A 20,153-nucleotide genomic window follows, 5' to 3' on the forward strand; every position below is an offset into this window, starting at 1 on the left:
ATTTCTGAAAAAATAAAACGTAAATTAAATGGGACAGGTTTTTATTCATCAGAAGTCTCAATATTGTTAAGATATCAGTTCTTCCCAAATTGTTTATAGGGTTACTGCAATCCCAATTCAAATCCTAGCTGGCTTTGAAAGTGTAAATTGACATAATGATCCTAAATTTTTATGGAGAAGAAAAGACTTAAATTAGTCAAAACAGTTTGGGAAAACAACAAAGTTCAATTACTTACACTGTTTCTTTTCAAGATTTAATATAGTATTCTTATATAGTATATTGGCAGAAGGTTAGACATATACATTAATGGAACAGAGTAGAGGCCATAAATAGATTCACACATATGTAATTAATTGACTTGTTATAAAGGTGCCAAGGTGATTCAGTGGGGAAAGGACTTTTTTCTTTTTCTTTTTTAAAAAATTGTGGTATAATATACATAACGTAAAATTTACCATTTAAACCAATTTTGAGTGTACAATTACGGGGCATTTGGTACATTCACAGTGTCAACCGTCACCACTCTTTCATTCCAGAACTTTTCATTATCCCAAACAGAAGTGCTGTACCCATTAAAAAATAACTTTTCCTCGGGCTTCCCTGGTGGCGCAGTGGTTGAGAGTCCACCTGCCGATGCACGGGACACGGGTTCGTGCCCCGGTCCGGGAAGATCCCACATGCCACGGAGCGGCTGGGCCCGTGAGCCATGGCCGCTGAGCCTGCGCGTCTGGAGCCTGTGCTCGGCAACGGGAGAGGCCACAACGGTGAGAGGCCTGCGTACCGCAAAAAAACAAACAAAAAAAACTTTTCCTGTACCTTTATGCCTAGCTCCTGGTAATCTCTAGTCTCTTTTTTGGCTCTGTGAATTTGCCTATTCTGGGTACCTCATATAAGTGGAGTCAGACAGTATTTGTCCTTTTGTGTTTGGCTTATTTTACTTTGCATAATGTTTTCGACACTCATCTGTGTTGTAACATGTATTAGAATTTCATTCCTTTTTAGGGCTGAATCATATTCCATTGTATGTATATACCACAATTTGGAATATTTCACTGGGAGTAAATATTTCTATTGTGAAATAATAATCAGGAATTCTGATACTCGATTAATTGCTAGTTAAAACAATTTTAATGTATTAGAAACCACTGTAACTAACAAAAATTGGTAATTGTAATAAAATTTCAATATTGTCAAAGTTTTGGGAAACAGGAATAGTTACAGACAGTTGATAGCATTCACAATGGATTGATTCAGTCTTTCTTATATGTTCAAGTGTGGAGAACTGTCTCAGCTTAGATTTCTTAGAATCAAAGTCTGAGACAGGGCTTCTTGTGCAAGTAATTTATTGAGGAAGTGACTTCAGAAAAACCAGTTGGAGTAAGAGCAGAGGAAGAAACTAGGTGGAGACATACGGTTTCAGAAGTATGTCTTCAGTCTGTTTACATAGGGAGCTCTGGAACCTAAAATTGTACTACAGAATGGAATCACCCAGGGTCAAGGAGCCAGCACTGTTTTACCTCTGCATCAGTAATTAATTGGCCAGGGACCACTTCCAGGGAGGAGCATGTCACCTCTCAGGCATCTCTGCTCAGTGGCTCCTATCAGCAAAGGATATTCCTCCAGGGAGGAGTTCAAGTTTGAGCCTTTGACAGCTGATACCTGTAGCAAGTGAAATGGGTTCAACAGCCAGGGAAAGACACTTTGAATGGGGCATAAGCAGGATCTGCAAACAGACCTATAAAACTCTTCTGTCTTTTCACTTTTGGTTCATTGCATCAGTTAAGAGTTAGATTAGGGAAGGTGGATCACTATGAGTGTGGAATAAAGGATTTATTACAGGGATTAGCCTTTAAAGAGTTGTGGAAAAGGTGGGGAGAAGTAAAGGTCCAAATAGGGAAAGTCAGAAGAAGAGGGAAAAGTCACCAGGTATCACAAAGGGAAGCTGGTGAAGACGTTTAAGGAAGGCTGCTGCCTCTGCGTATGGTGGTGAGCCTGAAGTCATTATAGGTCGGTAGAACAGGAAGCTAGGAAGAAAAGCTTAAATTCAAGAGGACAAATTGGAGCCAGGTCTATGTCTGACACCACCTCTAACTCTGATGATGTGGGTGATAAATAGAAGAAGCTGGTACTGTTTGCCATTTCCATGGCTGGAGATTCAGCGAGGCTAAAGGATGAGAGCTGGTGGGAGCTGGAGGAACTGCAAGCCTCACTGGTAGATCATTTTCAATTTTTCTTATTATAAATAATGCTACAATGAATAATTCTGTACATTTATCATTTTGCAAGTGTACAAATGCATAAGTTCCCAGAAGTGGGACTGCTGGGTGAAAGGATTATTTACATTTGTAATTTTGATAGATATTTTCAGATAGTTTTTTTTTTTCAGGGCTATATCAATTTACATTTCTCTTATAAATGGAGAGTTTTGGCTATTGCTACAAATCCTCAGCAGTAGAGTGTCCATTACACCTGCAGAATTTTGCCAATGTATATTTTGTTTCAAGCGTTTTTACTTTATCTTTTAATTTAAATTTCATTTTGTTCATTCTTCCAGAGTGCCTCCAGTGTTTTGCAAGGTTTATTCTCCCCTTTGTTTCTCCCATTTAGTCTTTTTTATTTCCCCTCAATTTCTTTCCTCAATTTTGCTACCTTGTGCTTTATCTCTTTCTGTTTTTAAATCCTCTCTTCCTTGAATTTTGGTGTCTTTCCTTATGGTCTTCATAGAGTTCATTGCTTTATTAAATATGCTACATTTATGGCAGGATGTTTGGTTACAATTTTTTATCTGCTTCGTAGCATTATTTTTCTCTTGCTGTATTTTGCTGCCCTTTTCTGTCCCTGTTATCCTTTTTGTTCTGTTAGTATCTTTGTATTGATGCAGCCTCCCTTTTTAAAAAAATTACTTATCGTTGCATGTGTTGGGTTTTTCTGGATGAGTCTGCCCTCCCTGCCCTCCCCCCATCCTCCCTGCCCCTGAGATTTCTGTGGTGAGAAAGACCTAGAATATCCCTCTAGGCACTACAAACTAAAGTTTATTTCTTTCTCTGACACAAAGACAATCAGTTCCTTAAATATATTTCCTTTGTATGATTCTTTTTCAAAAAAATAAATTTATTTTATTTATTTTTGGCTGCATTGGGTCTTTGCTGCAGCGCTGCGGGCTTTCTCTAGTTGTGACGAGTGGGGGCTACTCTTCATTGTGGTGCGCGGGCTTCTCATTGCGGTGGCTTCTCTTGTTGTGGAGTATGGGCTCTAGGCGCGTGGGCTTCGGTAGTTGTGGCATGCAGACTCAGTAGTTGTGGTGTGCGGGCTCAGTAGTTGTGGCACACGGGCTTAGTTGCTCCGTGGCGTGTGAGATCTTCCGGGACCAGGGCTTGAACCCATGTCCCCTGCATTGGCAGGCGGACTCTCAACCACTGCGCCACCAGGGAAGCCCATGGGCTTGTTTTGTTGTTCTTTCTCTAATTGCTTTAGGTGCAAGGTTAGGTTGTTTATTCGAGATGTTTCTTGTTTCTTAAGGTAGGATTGTATTGCTATAAACTTCCCTCTTAGAACTGTTTTTGCTGCATCCCATAGGTTTTGGGTTGTCGTGTCTCCATTGTCCTTTGTTTCTAGGTATTTTAAAATTTCCTCTTTGATTTCTTCAGTGATCACTTCGTTATTAAGTAGTGTATTGTATGGCCTCCATGTGTTTGTATATTTTACAGATTTTTTCCTGTAATTGATATCTAATCTCATAGCGTTGTGGTCAGAAAAGATACTTGATACAATTTCAATTTTCTTACATTTACCAAGGCTTGAGTTGTGACCCAAGATATGATCTATCCTGGAGAATGTTCCATGAGCACTTGAGAAAAATGTGTATTCTGTTATTTTTGGATGGAACGTCCTATAAATATCAGTTAAGTCCATCTTGTTTAATGTATCACGTAAAGCTTGTGTTTCCTTATTTATTTTCATTTTGGATGATCTGTCCATTGGCGAAAGTGGGGTGTTAAAGTCCCCTAATCTGAATATGTTACTGTCGATTTCCCCTTTTATGACTGTTAGTATTTGCCTTATGTATTGAGGTGCTCCTATGTTGGGTTCATAAATATTTACAATTGTTATATCTTCTTCTTGGATCGATCCCTTGATCATTATGTAGTGTCCTTCACTGTATCTTCTAATAGTCTTTATTTTAAAGTCTATTTTGTCTGATATGAGAATTGCTACTCCAGCTTTCTTTTGGTTTCCATTTGCATGGAATATCTTTTTCCATCCCCTTACTTTCAGTCTGTATGTGTCTCTAGGTCTGAAGTGGTTAGCTTGTAGACAGCATATATATAGGTCTTGTTTTTGTATCCATTCAGCCAACGTGTGTCCTTTGGTGGGAGCATTTAGTCCATTTACATTTAAGGTAATTATCGATATGTATGTTCCTATTCCCATTTTCTTAATTGTTTTGGGTTCGTTATTGTAGGTCTTTTCATCCTCTTGTGTTTCTTGCCTAGAGAAATTCCTTTAGCATTTGTTGTAAAGCTGGTTTGGTGGTGCTGAACTCCCTCAGCTTTTACTTGTCTGTAAAGGTTTTAATTTCTCCATCAAATCTGAATGAGATCCTTGCTGGGTAGAGTCATCTTGGTTTTTCTCCTTCATCACTTTAAATATGTCCTGCCAGTCCCTCCTGGCTTGCACAGTTTCTCCTGAAAGATCAGTTGTTAACCTTATGGGGATTCCCTTGTTTGTTATTTGTTGTTTTTCCCTTGCTGCTTTTAATATGTTTTCTTTGTATTTAATTTTTGACAGTTTGATTAATATGTGTCTTGGTGTATTTCTCCTTGGATTTATCCTGTATGGGACTCTCTGTGCTTCCTAGACTTGATTAACTACTTCCTTTCCCATATTAGGGAAGTTTTCCACTATAATCTCTTCAGATATTTTCTCAGTCCCTTTCTTTTTCTCTTCTTCTTCTGGAACCCCTATAATTCGAATGTTGGTGTGTTTAATGTTGTCCCAGAGGTCTCTGAGACTGCCTTCAGTTCTTTTCATTCTTTTTTCTTTATTCTGCTCTGCAGTAGTTATTTCCACTATTTTATCTTCCAGGTCACTTATCCGTTCTTCTGCCTCAGTTATTCTGCTATTGATCCCATCTAGAGTATTTTTAATTTCATTTATTGTGTTGTTCATCATTGCTTGTTTCATTTTTAGTTCTTCTAGGTCCTTGTTAAATGTTTCTTGCATTTTCTCTATTCTATTTCCAAGATTTTGGATCAACTCTACTATCATTATTCTGAATTCTCTTTCAGGTAGACTGCCTATTTCCTCTTCATTTGTTAGGTCTGGTGGGTTTTTATCTTGCTCCTTCATCTGCTGTGTGTTTTTCTGTCGTCTCATTTTGCTTATCTTACTGTGTATGGGGTCTTCTTTTTGCAGGCTGCAGGTTCTTAGTTCCCGTTGGTTTTGGTGTCTGTCCCCAGTGGCTAAGGTTGGTTCAGTGGGTTGTGTAGGCTTCCTGGTGGAGGGGACTAGTGCCTGTGTTCTGGTGGATGAGGCTGGATCTTGTCTTTCTGGTGGGCAGGCCCACATCTGGTGGTGTGTTTTGGGGTGTCTGTGTACTTATTATGATTTTAGGCAGCCTCTCTGCTAATGGGTGGGGTTGTGTTCCTGTCTTGCTAGTTGTTTGGCATAGGGTGTCCAGCACTGTAGCTTGCTGGTCGTTGAGTGAAGCTGGGTCTTGGTGTTGAGATGGAGATCTCTGGGAGATTTTTGCCGTTTGATATTACATGGAGCTGGGAGGTCTCTTGTGGACCAGTGTCCTGAAGTTGGCTCTCCAACCCCAGAGGCACAGCACTGACTCCTGGCTGCAGCACCAAGAGCCTTTCATCCACACGGCTCAGAATAAAAGGGAGAAAAAGTAGAAGGAAGGAAGGGAGGGAGGAAGGGAGGAAGGAAGGAAGGAAGGAAGGAAGGAAGGAAAGGAAGAAGGGAGGGAGGAAGGGAGGAAGGAAGGAGGGAAGGAAGGAAAGAAAGAAAGAAGATAAAATAAAGTAAGATAAAATAAAGTTATTAAAATAAAAAATAATTATTAAGAAAATATAATTTTTTTTTAAATGGGGAAAAAAATGCCAACAAGAAAACAGATGGATAGAACCCTAGGACAAATGGTGGAAGCAAAGCTATACAGAGAAAATCTCACACAGAAGCATACATATACACACTCACAAAAAGAGGAAAAGGGGAAAAAATCATAAATCTTGCTCTCAAAGTCCACCTCCTCAATTTGGGATGATGCATTGTCTATTCATGTATTCCACAGATGCAGGTGTGTATCCACATGATGTATCCACAGATACATCAAATTGATTGTGGAGCTTTAATCCGCTTCTTCTGATGCTGCTGGGAGAGATAGCCCTTTCTCTTCTTTGTTCTCACAGCTCCCGGGGCTCAGCTTCGGATTTGGCCGCGCCTCTCTGTGTAGGTCGCTGGAGGGCGTTTGTTCTTCGCTCAGACAGGATGGGGTTAAAGGAGCAGCTGCTTCGAGGACTCTGGCTCACTCAGGCCTGGGGGGAGGGAGGGGTACGGAGTGCGGGGCGAGTCTGCGGCGGCAGACGCCAGTGTGATGTTGCAGCAGCCTGAGGCGCGCCGTGCCTTCTCCCAGGGAAGTTGTCCCTGGATCCCAGGACCCTGGCAGTGGCGGGCTGCACAGGCTTCCTGGAAGCGGAGTGTGGATAGTGACCTGTGCTCGCACACAGGCTTCTTGGTGGTGGCAGCAGCAGCCTTAGCGTCTCATGCACGTCTCTGGGGTTCGCGCTGTTAGCCGCGGCTCCTGCCCGTCTCTGGAGCTCCTTTAAGAGGTGCTCTTAATCCCCTCTCCTCGCGCACCAGGAGACAAAGAGGGAAGAAAAATTCTCTTGCCTCTTTGGCAGGTCCAGACTTTTCCCCGGACTCCCTCCCGGTTAGCCGTGGTGCACTAACCCCCTAAAGGCTGTGTTCACCCCGACACCCCCTGTCCTCTCCCTGCGCTCCGATCGAAGCCCGAGCCTCAGCTCCCAGCCCCGCCCACCCCGGTGGGTGAGTAGACAAGCCTCTGGGGCTGGTGAGTGCCGTTCGGCACCGATCCTCTGTGTGGGAATCTCTCCGCTTTGCCCCCCGCATCCCTGTTGCTGTGCTCTCCTCCACGGCTCCGAAGCTTTCCCCTTTCGACACCCACAGTCTCCGCCCGCGAAGAGGCTTCCTAGTGTGTGGAAACCTTTCGTCCTTCACAGCTCCCTCCCACTGGTTCAGGTCACGTCCCTATCCTTTGGTCTCTGTTTATTCTTTTTTCTTTTGCCCTACCCAGGCACGTGGGGACTTTCTTGCCTTTTGAGAGGTCTGAGGTCTTCTGCCAGTGTTCAGTAAGTGTTCTGTAGGAGTTGTTTCACGTGTAGATGTATTTCTGGTGTATATTTGGGGAGGAAGGTGATCTCCGCGTCTTACTCTTCCGCCATCTTCCCCTCCTATCTGTTAATCCATTTTGAGTTAATTGTTGTATATGGTGTGAGGTAGGCGCCCAACTTCATTATTTTGCATGTGGATATCCAGTTGTCTCAGCAGCATTTGTTGAATAGACTATTCTTTCCTTATTGAATTGTTTTGGCACAGTTTTGAACAGTCAGTTGTCCATAGATGTATGGGTTTACTTATGGACTTTCAATTCTATTATATGTCTTAATATCTGTTGTACATTGTTTTTACACTGTTTAGATTACTGTAGCTTTGTAGTACATTTTGAAATCAGGAAGGGTGAGTCTTTCAACTTTTTTTTCTTTTAATTAATTTTATTTTGGGCTGCATTGGGTCTTCTTTGCTGAACACGGATTTTCTCTAGTTGCAGTGAGTGGGGGCTACTCTTCATTGCAGTGCGTGGGCTTCTCATTGCAGGGGCTTCTGTTGTTGCGAAGCACAGGCTCTAGGCACGTGGACTTCAGTAGTTGTGGCGCACGGGCTTTGTTGCTCCGCGGCATGTGAGATCTTCCTGGAACAGGGCTTGAACCCTTGTCCCCTGCATTGGCAGGCAGATTCTTAACCAGTGTGCCACCAGGGAAGCCCTCCGTATTTCAACTTTGATATTTTTTTCAAAGATTGTTTTCACTATTATGGATCCCTTGCAGCTCTATATGAATTTGAGGGTCAGCTTTTTCCATTTCTACCAAAAACGCTGTTGGAATTTTGATAGGGATTGCATTGAATCTGTAGATTACTTTGGGTAGTATTGTTCTCTCTCTTCTTTTTTAAAAATTTATTTATTTATTTATTTATGGCTGCATTTGATCTTTGTTGCTGCATGCGGGCTTTCTCTAGTTGCAGCAAGCAGGGGCTACTCTTTGTTGTGGTGCATGGGCTTCTCATTGCAGTGGCTTCTCTTGTTGCGTGGCATAGAGCCTAGGCACACGGGCTTCAGTAGTTGTGGCACGCGGGCTCAGTTGTTGTGGCTTGCGGGCTCTAGAGCGCAGGCTCAGTAGTTGTGGCGCACGGGCTTAGTTGCTCCGCGGCATGTGGGATCTTCCCAGACCACAGATCAAACTTGTGTCCCCTGCATTGGCAGGTGGATTCTTAATCACTGCATCACCAGGGAAGTCTGTGTTTTCTTAATGATAGTAAGTCTTAGAATCTGTGAACATTTGATGTCTTTTCACTTATTTTAGTTCTTTTAAAATTTCTTTCAGCCACGTTTTGAAGTTTTCACTGTACAAATCTTTCACTTCCTTGGTTAAATTTATTCCTTGATATTTTATTCTTTTGTACCATATCATAAACAGAATTATTTTCTTTCTTTCTTTCTTTCTTTTTGGCTGTGTTGGGTCTTCATTGCTGCATGCGGGCCTTCTCTATTTGTGTGGAGCAGGAGCTACTCTTCGTTGCAGTGTGTGGGCACCTCATTGTGGTGGCTTCTCTTGTTGCAGAGCATGGGCTGTAGGCATGTGGGCTTCAGTACATGTGGCTTGCAGGCTAGAGTGCAGGCTCAGTAGTTGTGGAGCACAGGCTTAGTTGCTTCGTGGCATGTGGGATCTTCCCGGACCAGGGCTCGAAACTGTCTTCCCTGCATTGGTAGGCGGATTCTGAACCACTGCACCACCAGGGAACCCCCAGAATTATTTTCTTAACACCCTTTTCAGATTGTTCTTTGCTAGTATATAGAAATATTACTGAGTTTTGTGTGTTGATCTTTTATCCTGCAACTTTGCTGAATTTATTATTATTTCTCATAGTTTTTGTTTGTTTTGTGTGTGTGTGTGTGTGTGAATTCCTTAGGATTTTGTATAAGATCGTGTCATCTGGGAATAGGGATATTTTACTTCTATTCCAGTTTCTATGTTTTTAATTTCCTTTTTCTTGCCTAATTGATCTGGCTAGAATTCCCAATATAATGTTGCATAGAAGTGGCAAAAGTGGGCATTCTTATCTTGTTCCTGATCATACAGTAAATAAAGGCTTTTATTCTTTCATGATTGAGTATGATGTTCTGGGTTTTTCATAAATGTGTTTTATCATGTTAAAGAAGTTCCCTTTTATTCATAGTTAAGTGTTTTCATCATAAAAGGTTTTTTTTTTTTTTTTTTTTTTTTTTTTTTTGCGGTAAGCGGGCCTCCCACTGTTGTGGCCTCTCCTGTTGCGGAGCACAGGCTCCGGACGCGCAGGCTCAGCTCCCATGGCTCACGGGCCTAGCTGCTCCATGGCATATGGGATCTTCCCGGACCAGGGCACGAACCCATGTCCCCTCCATCTGCAGGCAGACTCTTAACCACTGTGCCACCAGGGAAGCCCAAAAAGGTTGTTTTTTATGTGTTGTATCTTTCTTCCCTGCTCAGTTCCTTCATTTCTGCCATTTGTGTTTGACTTTTTTGTATTGTACTGTTTTGATTCCTTTCTCATTTCTTTTTATGTATATTTTTTGGTTTTTTTTAGTGGTTGCTCTACGAATTACAGGTAACCCCTTCTATTTATAACAATCTAATTTGAATTAATACCAACTTCAAGAGTATACAACTATGCTCCTCTCTTTTTTCCTTTATGTTGTAATCGCATCTTGCATCTTTATACATTATATGCCCATTAACATCATTTTGTAATTACTATTTTATGCATTTTTCTGTTAAATCATACAGAAAAAAGGAGGAGTTACAAACCGAAAGCACAATAATACTGGCTTTTATTGGATGGGCCAAAAGTTTTGTTCGTTTTTGTTCTGTAAGATGGCTCTAGTAGCACTTAGTTGGCTTAATTTCATTTGAAACAATTTTGTTAGATTGTATGTGGCAGCTGTCATATCAGTGTGCATTTAAAAAAAGACTTCAAAATTGGTGAATTTTTGTGTAGCCATTTTAATATTGAAGATGGAGGGGAAAAAGCAACATTTTCGGCATATTATGCTTTATTATTTCAGGAAAGGTAAAAACGCAACTGAAATGCACAAAAAGATTTATGCAGTATATGGAGAAGGTGCTGCAACTGATCGAATATGTAAAAAGTGGTTTGCGAAGTTACATGATGGAGATTTCTCGCTGGATGATGCTCCATGGTTGGGTAGACTAGTTGAAGTTGATAAGAATCAAATGAAAACAATAATTGAGAACAATCAATGTTATATATACCATGCAGGACATAGCCAACATACTCAAAATATCCAAGTCAAATGCTGAAAATCATTTGCACCAGCTTGGTTGTGTGAATCACTTTGATGTTTGGGTTCCACATAAGTTAAGTGAAAAAATCCTTCTTGACCATATTTGTGCATGTGATCCTCTACTGAAACATAATGAAAGTGTTCCGTTTTTATAACAAATTGTGACAGGCGATGAAAAGTGGGTACTGTACAACAATGTGGAATGGAACAGATCATGGGGCAAGCAAAATGAACCACCGCCAACCACATCAAAAGCTGGTCTTCATCCAAAGAATGTGATGCTGTGAATATGGTGGGATTGGAAGGGAGTCCTCTATTATGAGCTGCTTCTGGAAAACCAAACGATTAATTCCAACAAGTACTACTCCCAATTAGACCAACTGAAAGTGGCACTCTATTAAAAGCATCCAGAATTAGTCAACAAAAAACACCTAATCTTCCAATGAGATAATGCAAGACTGCATGTTTCTTTGATGACCAGGCAAAAACTGTAACAGCTTGGCTGGGAAGTTCTGATTCATCCGCCATATTCACAAGACATTGCACCTTTGGATTTCCATTTATTTCGGTCTTTCCAAAATTCTCTTAATGGAAAAAATTTCAATCCCCTGGAAGACTGTAAAAGTACCTGGAATGGTTCTTTGCTCAGAAAGATAAAAAGTTTTGGGAAGATCGAATTATGAAGTTACCTGAAAAATGGCAGAAGGTAGTGGAACAAAAGGATGAATATGTTGTTCAATAAAGTTCTTGGTGAAAATGAAAAATGTATCTTTTATTTTTACTTAAAAAACCAAAGGCACTTTTTGGCCCACCCAATATATTTACCTGTGTACTTACGTTTACCAGTGTTATTTCTTTGTGTAGCTTCCAGTGACTGTCTAGTATCTTTTCATTTCTCATTTAGCACTTCTTGTAGCATAGGTCTAGTAGTGACAGACTACTTCAGCTTTTGTTTATCTAGGAGTGTCTTTATTTCTCCTTCAGTTTTTTTTGTTGTTGTTCACAGTTTTTGTTTTTCATTTAAAGTATGTTATCCCACTGCCTTATGGCCTTTATAGTTTCTTATGAGAAATTAGCTTTTAATCTTATTGAGGATTCCTTGTACATGAGCTACTTTTCTTTTGCTATTTTCAAGATTCTCTTTGGCTTTTGATAGCTTATCATAATGTGTTTTGGTATGGGTGTTTTTGTATTTATCCTTCTTGGAACCTATTGAACTTCTTGAATATGTAGTTTCTTGTCTTTTATCAAATTTGGGAAGTTTTCAGCTATTATTTCTTCAAATATTTTTTCTGCTCCTTCTTTTCCTTCTGAGACTCCCTGTTATGCATATGTTGGTACACTTGGTGGGGTCCCATATATCTCTTAGGCTCTGTTCATTTTCCTTCATGCTTCTGAGACTGGATAATTTTAGTTGACCTATCCTCAAGTTCTCTTATCTTTCTTCTGCCTGCCTAAAGTTGCTCTTAAATCCTGTAGCTAATTTTTCATTTCAGTTATTGTACTATTCAGTTCTAGATTTTTTCTGTTGTTTTGTAAAATCTTTATCTCTTTATTGATATTCTCTATTTGTTGACATGTCATCCTTCTGGTTTTCATTAGTTCTTTTTCCATGGTTTCTTTGAGCTCTTTGAGCATATTTAAGATAGTGATTGAAAGTCTTTGTCTAGTAAGTCTGTTGTCTGTTCTTCCATCACAGACAATTTCTACTAATTTCTCCTTTGAATGGACCATACTTTTTGTTTCCCTGAATGCCTCACAATTTGGTTTTGAAAAATGGACATTTAAAATATTGCAGTGTGATAACTCTGGAAATCAGATTCTTCTCCATTACTCATGGTTTGTTTTTGGTTCTCTCTACGGGTTTTTATTTTCTGTTTGTTTAGTGACTTTTCTAAACTGTTTTTGTAAATTTTTTTCGTCATGAGTGGTTTCTGTCTTAATCTGCTCAGGCTACCATAACAAAATACCAAAGAACATAAATCTATTTGTTCACAGTTCTGAAGGCTGGAAGTCTGAGATCAGGGTGCAAGCATGGTTGGATTCTGGTGAGAACTCTCTTCCTGACTTGCAGATGGCCACTTATCTCTTTGTTCTCACATGGCATTGAGAAAGAGATGAGAGAGCAAGAGCAGCCTCTCTTTGTCTCTTTTTATAAGGGGCACTAATCCCATCCTGAGGGCTCCACTGAGTCCAAGTTCACTCTGCTCGCCACATGACAGGCCAGTAAATTGGGAGACGAGGTGTTGAGACAAGGAATAGCAACTTTATTCGGAAAGCCGGCAGACTGAGAAGGTTGCAGAATAATGTCTCAAAATAACCATCTTATTGGGGTCTAGATGCCAGTTTCTTTTATAGAAGAAGGAGAGAGGGAGAGGAGGTGAGGAAGTAAAGTAAAAAGGCCATTTATCTTGCAGAATAGGAGGGGATGTGTTAATTTCTTCTTTTCTGCTGCTGTTCACAGGTGGGCAGGGTCAGATTGTCTCCCTTTGAGCAGAACAAAGGCACTTTAGTTTAACATTCAGGCAGAGGCTCAGGGTTCCCTGAGGCAGGCCATCATGTATGATCATAATAACAAAATCAATGAAAAGCAAAGGTTAAAGTCAAAGAAACAGATACAACATGGAGTCAAAATTGGCTCTTTGCTGTTACACACCTTTATGACCTCATCTAAACCTAATTACCTCCCAAAGGCTCATCTCAGTGTATCATCACGCTGGGCCTTAGGGCTTCAACATATAAATTTGAGGGGGGTGGGGGAACATGAACATTTAGTATGTAACAGTGTCTGAAATCTCTTTTTCTTTAGTTGTGGTCTGCTAGTGTTGTGAGAGAGATTTCCTGAACACGTAGAGTAAAAAAGAAAATAAGAAGAAAGAAAAAGAAAGGAAGGAAGAAAATCCTTTCCTAGCCCTTGTAGACTGGCTCTGTGTTGGGGCACTCTAACACTCAGCTAGACTGTTTAAAACTCTATGTTAGCCTTCACTTCCTGCTTTTGCTGAGCGTAGAGATGAGCCAGTAGTTTTCTCTGAGTAAGTGTCCTGCCTTGGACATATGCATGCCCTTCTAAATTGCCCAAATGTTTTTCAGTGCCCTAATTTCCCAAAGAAACTCACTTTGCAGCTTTTCCTCCAGGTTTTGGACGTTTCTGTTGTTTGACTCAACTGTAATATTTTGTCCCAGGTGGCAGTGGAGTTTTCATTTGCCTTAAAGTGTTTTTTTTTTAAGCTTATTTATTTTTGGCTGCTTTGGGTCTTTGTTGCTGTGTGTGGGCTTTCTCTGGTTGTGGTGAGTGGGGGCTACTCTTCATCGTGGTGCATGGGATTCTCATTGCAGTGGTTTCTTTTGTTGCGAAGCACGGGCTCTAGGCACACGGACTTCAGTAGTTGCAGCACACGGGCTCAGTAGTCGTGGCATGTGTGTTCAGTAGTTGTGGCACGCAGGCCCTAGAGTGCACAGGCTTCAGTAGTTGCAGCACGTGGGCTCAGTAGTTGAGGCACACGGGCTGTAGGGCGCTCAGGCTCCAGTAGATGTGGCGTGTGGGCTCAGTGGTTGTGGTTTCCGGGCTCTATAGCCCAGGCTCAGTAGTTGTGGGGCATGGGCTTAGTTGCTCCATGGCATGTGGCATCTACTCAGACCAGGGATGGAACCCATGTCCCCTGCATTGGCAGGCAGATTCTTAGCCATTGTGCCAACAGGGAAGCCCCGGCCTTAAAGTATTTTTGAAGAATTGCCCCCTGCTAGCTACTTTTCTGTCTTAAGTGAGATCCAAGTCGATGAAACAAAGGAGAGTGCCTTCAGTCAGTCCTTCAGGTAGGCTGGTAGGTCACAAGAGACAAACATTCTTTGAGAACAAAGTCTTCTTGGCTACCTCTAGAACCAGGGTCCAGGGTCCAACCATTGGAATGTAGGCTAGTGCATTCAAGACTGCTCTTGAGCCAAGAGTGAGGAAGGGGAAATAAAAATGCCTCAGGGTTTTCATACTGTTTTTACAATAAGTCACCCTTTTCTTGTTTCAGCATTTGCTTGGTTGACCTATAGCTTTGGCTGTTTTCCAGAGTTTTGGCAAATTTGATTCTGACAGTTTTTGCTCAATTTTTTCATGTTTCTATGGAGGGATGGGCTCTTGGAACTATGTCCTCCACTGTGTTTTGGTTTTTTTTGAAGACAAATGGTGATGTCATTGAAGGAGGTGTACTTTTGCTTGTGCTTTCTGATAATTGCTGCTGTTAGGCTTGCTCTGCACTCCCTGTAGCTTTTCTTTCTGCTTCCTTCTGTGTAACTTCTGCCCCTACCTTAACTGTTCTCAGTAGCTTTAATTAGTACTTTCGAGCCTTTGGTTTATCCTTGTCTTTTCATGTAGCTTAAGATGAAGATTGCATTTTTAAATGTCTTACTTGGTTGCCTTTTGTTGCTTTTTTATGTTATTCAGGGTTCAAACTGTTCCTTTACCCTGCAAAATTCCCTCTTGGTGTTTGTAGTCAACCCCTATTCCCACCTGATAACCCTAGTAATCATTAATATGTCTCCTGTTCTTTTAACTTTGCCTTTCTAGAATGTCATATAAATGGAATCATACAGTGTGTAGCCTTTTGAGTCTCGCTTTAACTTAGCATTTGAGGTTTATCCACATTGTTTTGTGTTGTTAGTAATTTGTTCATTTTTGTTGCTGACTAGTTTTCTATTGTATGAATGTACAGTTGAAGGCCATTTGGGGTGTGGTCTGTTTTCAGCCATTATAAATAAAGCTGTTAAAAACATTCATGTATAATTTTCATGTGAACATAAGTTTTTATTTCTTTTAGATAAGTACCTAGGAGTGGGATTACTGTGTCATAACTTTCTAAGAAACTGCTAATCTGTTAGCACTGTTTTCCAGAGTGGCTATATCATTTTGCTTCCTCCCCAACAGTATATGAGAGTTCCAGTTTTTCTGCATCCTTACCATCACTTGATATTGTTTGTATTTTGGGCTTTTGTCACTCTAACATATGGAAATGGTATCTCTCTGTTTGTTTTGCATTTCCCTAATGACTAATGATGTTGAGTGTTTTTTCATGTTCTTATTCTCATATGTATATCGTCTTTGGTCAAGTTTCTGTTAAAATCTTTTGCTACTTACAATTTATCTAAACTGAGTTTAGAGAATTTAAAATTCTTATATTCTGGTTATTAGTCCTCTGTTACATGTGTTTTGCAGATATTTTCTCCCAAGCATGTGGCTTGCCTTTTCATTCTCTTAACAGTGTCTTTCGAAGAGCAGTAGTTCTTTTTTTTAAAAGCTTCTCTTTATTAATTCTTTTTTGGCCTCACCACGCAGCTTGTGGGATCCTAGTTTCCCAACCAGGGATCGAACCTGGGCCCTTGGCAGTGAAAGTGCGGAGTCCTAACCACTGGACTGCCAGGAAATTTCTGAGTAGTAGTTCTTTTTTTTTTTTTTTTTTTTTTTTTTTCAGTACACGGGCCTCTCACTGTTGTGGCCTCTCCCGTTGTGGAGCACAGGCTCCGGACGCGCAGGCCCAGTGGCCATGGCTCATGGGCCTAGCCGCTCCGCGGCATGTGGGATCTTCCCGGACTGGGGCATGAACCCGTGTCCTCTTCATCGGCAGGCAGACTCTCAACCACTGCGCACCAGGGAAACCCTGAGTAGTAGTTCTTAATAAAGTCCTCTTTATCAATTTTTTGGATTGTACTTTTGCTGTTGAATCTAAATGTCACAAAGATTTCCTTCTATGTTTTTTTCTAGAATGGTATTAGAAATTGAATGTCATATATGTAATTAAAAATTTTTTAGTATCCACATTAAGACGCATAAAATGTGAAAGAAACAGGTGAAATTAATTTAAACATTTATGTTGTATTTAAGCTAATATATTTTAAATGATCGTTTCAACTTTTATTCACTAGAAAAATTATTGAGATACTTTACATTTTTATTTTTGTACTAAGGCCTACACTGGTATGTATTTAATGCAACACATGTTAACTCAGTTGAGCCACATTTCAAGGGCTCATTAGCCATATCTGTCTAGTAGCTACCATATCTGACAGCACAGATCTAGAGGCTTTGTAGTTTGGGGTTTTACTTTAGGTTATTTATTTATTTATTTAGGTATGTATGTATTTATTTTCCACTGCGTTTGTAACTAATATAAAAAAATTTAAGAAAATAATTCATTCTCGTTTCTCCAATGGCTCTCATCCCTCCCTCTTGCCCGCACAACTCCTGACCTATTTCCTCAGGGCCAGTTCAAGTATGAACCTGTTCACTGCCATTTTCATAGAAAACAACCAGTGCCAGGGATGTAGAAGAAGGTTGGAAGTGGGCAAGAGTACTGCCCAGGTTCTATCCAAAGGTAGGCCAAGTGGAGATACACAGAGTTCAAACAAAAGGGCTGGTGGCCTCACAGTGATGTAGTCTAAGTAAAATGGGCTGGAGAGGAGATAGGGTAGGCCCATCAGAGGCTTTAGAGGACATCTCTTGGGCCTGTGTCAAACCCAGAGAAACTGACACTAGGAGAAGAATGGGGAGGGCCAGGGAGGCAGTCTTGTGGAAAGTTTCATAATTCTCCCATGTTGGGAGGTGGGGAAAGTCTAGAGGGTACCAGTGACCTCACTCAATTTGGCAGAAGAATGTACTCAACTGTTGGAAGTCACAAAAATGTGTGGACACTGAGAAAGGCTACGAGGGGACGTACAGTTTCACAAAGTGCACTGACCACAGACCATAGCAGTGGTGATCATGCTATTGACACACAAATTACAAAACCCCAAAACAGGAAGTGTATAGCCTTTTAGGGAGTAACTCTGTACCAGTCATTTAAAATTGACCCCAGGTCAGACAACCTGATGAGTTTCACAGAGCAGGTGACAACATTGGGGGTAAGGGTTGTGACATATAATGGACTTAAAGCAAGCAGCTAGAAGAAGGGAATGGTAGGAAACTGCTCTCCGGCTCTCAGGAATCAAGGGCAACACTGGGGGCTCGGTGGACAGATGAACAAGAAACAGCACTAGAGAGGTTTCCTGTTCAGCCATCCATTGGCAAGGGGGAAGAGGATCCAGGAGGCAGTTGAATGGAATAAAGATGGGGTCCTGAAGATGAGGCTCTGGAGGCTGGATCAGAAGAAAGAGTGCACACCGTGCACCAGTGATGAAACACAACTTTAGACCCCACATGGGGGAGGTGGCCATGGGGATAGGTGTCACTGACTGAGGGTGGTAGTTGGAACATCCCCCCAGTAGACATCACAGGGCCACAGGGAAGTACATGGCCACTAGGTCACAGAAGGCTCCTTCAAGCCTGGATGGGAAGGCACAGTCTCACAGAGGAGGTCCATGGACTCTGTGTGGTAGAAGGCAGAGCTCAGTCCTTATATGGACAGTGGACCTTTTTGGCAAAATGCCGGCAGACAGGGTGGTTGAATCTGACTTCCATAACCTGGGGTCCATCCTTGGATGGGCAGGTATAAGTTTGTTTTTTTTTTTTGCGGTATGCGGGCCTCTCACCATCGCGGCCTTTCCCACTGCAGAGCACAGGCTCCGGACGCGCAGGCCCAGCGACCATGGCCCACGGGCCCAGCCGCTCTGCGGCATTTGGGATCCTCCCGGACCGGGGCACGAAACCATGTCCCCTGCATCGGCAGGCGGACTCCCAACAACTGTGCCACCGGGGAAGCTCTGGGCAGGTATTCTTGATAAGAGACCAGCTCTTGAGGCTTTGAGGATTTCTCCGCTCTTTGTGTAAGCCTCCCTGGAGGGATCTCCATGGCCTGGTCCAGGAAAAGGAAGTTTAGCATTAGCCCCTCCACCAACTGTGACCATATGAGCCAGATTTGGAGCTCAGCCCTCCCCAAATTCGGCCTCTGCTCCAGGGAAGAGGTGGGAGACTCAGCAGTGGTGGAATCATTGGTCCCCTTGACCCTGGAGGACCTCTGTGAAGAGCTGATTTGGGGTCACCAGGGTTTCCATTGGTCATGATGGGAGGGCCCAAGAGGCTGGGTGGTCCGATGGGACTTTCATCCCTCTCCAGTGTCTTCCTGTTCTGGCAGTGGGGGCTGCTGCTGACTCTGCTTCTTGCACTTCAGCATTGTGGTTGTGGCAATGGCTGCAGCGGGGTTTTCGTCTGTTATTATTTTGAGTTAATTTTTGTATAAAGTACAAAGTACGGATTGAAGTTCATTTTTAACACATGGTTGTCCATCAGAAGCTCTTAATAAAATTGTTCTGGGCAGTTAGAGATATAGAGATCATCCTGGGCTCCAGAGCTCAACATTTAAACATATTATATTACTTTATTGTCTTTTATTTCAGTGTAATGTAAATTTACATTGTAATTAACAATTTTCAAACCGTCTGTGTAAAATGCTTAGAAGTTTTAGGCATTTAGTGTATTGGCTTTATTCATATACCTGTTCAAACTTAAATTACACATTATGCTGTTTATTTTTTTTAACACTAATTAACCTCTCCACTCCCAAAATCCTATCTAAAATTCTTACTTTGTTTTTAGGCATGTACTGGCATTGAAAACATTGATGAAGCTATTACGTTGCTTGAACAAAATAATTGGGACTTAGTGGTAAGTACTTTCTTTTTTCTTTTTTCAGCTTTATTGAGATGTGCTTGACATATAAGATTGTGTAAGTTTAAGGTGTACATCGTGATGATTTGATATACATAAGTATTGCAGACTGATAGCCACAGAAATGTTAGTTAGCACATTCATCACCTCACGTAGTTCTTTTTTTTTTTTTTTTTTTGGTGGGAACTTTTAAGATTACTCTTTCAGCAACTTTCAAGTATATAATGAGGTATTGTTTAACTATAGTTACTATGCTGTACATTGGATCCCCAGAACTTATTCATCTTATAACTGGAAGTTTGTACCTTTTGACCACCTTTACTCATTCTCCACCCACACCTGCCAACTACCAGTTGACTCTGGTAAACTTATGATTCTTATGATTTGGTTTTCTTTTTAGATTACTCATATAAGTCAGATCATGCAGTATTTGTCTTTCGCTGTATGACTTATTTCAAGTACTTTTTTCTTTATATGACAAGTAATGAAATTCTATGTATTCTTGAATGTCTTTAACATTCCTTGTAGGTAGTTCAGCATACCATACATAGTCCGTCTATAATTCTAATCTGAAAGACTAAAATCTAAATGTCGTATTTTTAATATGAAGTTCCTATTTAGTTTAGTATTAGATTAATAAATTATTATGAAATCTTAGGTAATTTATTTTTAAACTTCTCTTCTCTGAATGTATATTAAGGTTTGTCTTCCCCTGTAGTATTGTGGTGGAGATTGGAAGGAGAGAAAAATCAGACTTGTTTGAATGTCTGCATAACTACTTGATGTTTCTCCTTCATTTCTTGGGGTGGGGGTGGGGAGTCTCACTGATGATTACTCCTTTCTAAAGCTGTTAAAGAAGTGGCATTCTGGGCTTCCCTGGTGGCGCAGTGGTTGAGAGTCCGCCTGCTGATGCAGGGGACACG

General features: G+C 41.1%; 1 protein-coding gene and 1 pseudogene across 6 annotated transcripts in view; one reads left to right on the forward strand and one right to left on the reverse strand.

The window, feature by feature from the left end:
* Positions 1 to 20,153, forward strand: part of FAF1 (Fas associated factor 1) — a 487,383-nt gene that overhangs the window by 72,240 nt on the left and 394,990 nt on the right. For all 6 annotated transcript variants that reach the window (XM_089922958.1, XM_089923008.1, XM_089922966.1 and 3 more), the window contains exon 2: positions 19,159 to 19,227. In XM_089922958.1, the coding sequence (XP_089779084.1) occupies positions 19,159 to 19,227 (69 nt within the window). The remainder of the gene's footprint in view (positions 1 to 19,158; positions 19,228 to 20,153) is intronic.
* LOC149750754 (proline-rich protein 3 pseudogene) lies at positions 14,460 to 18,736 on the reverse strand (annotated as a pseudogene).

This window comes from Delphinapterus leucas, chromosome 1 (genome assembly GCF_059928025.1).
Source record: "Delphinapterus leucas isolate spDelLeu-1000000601 "Yukka" chromosome 1, BTC_Dleu_Yukka2, whole genome shotgun sequence".
NCBI classification, from domain to species: Eukaryota; Metazoa; Chordata; class Mammalia; order Artiodactyla; family Monodontidae; genus Delphinapterus; species Delphinapterus leucas.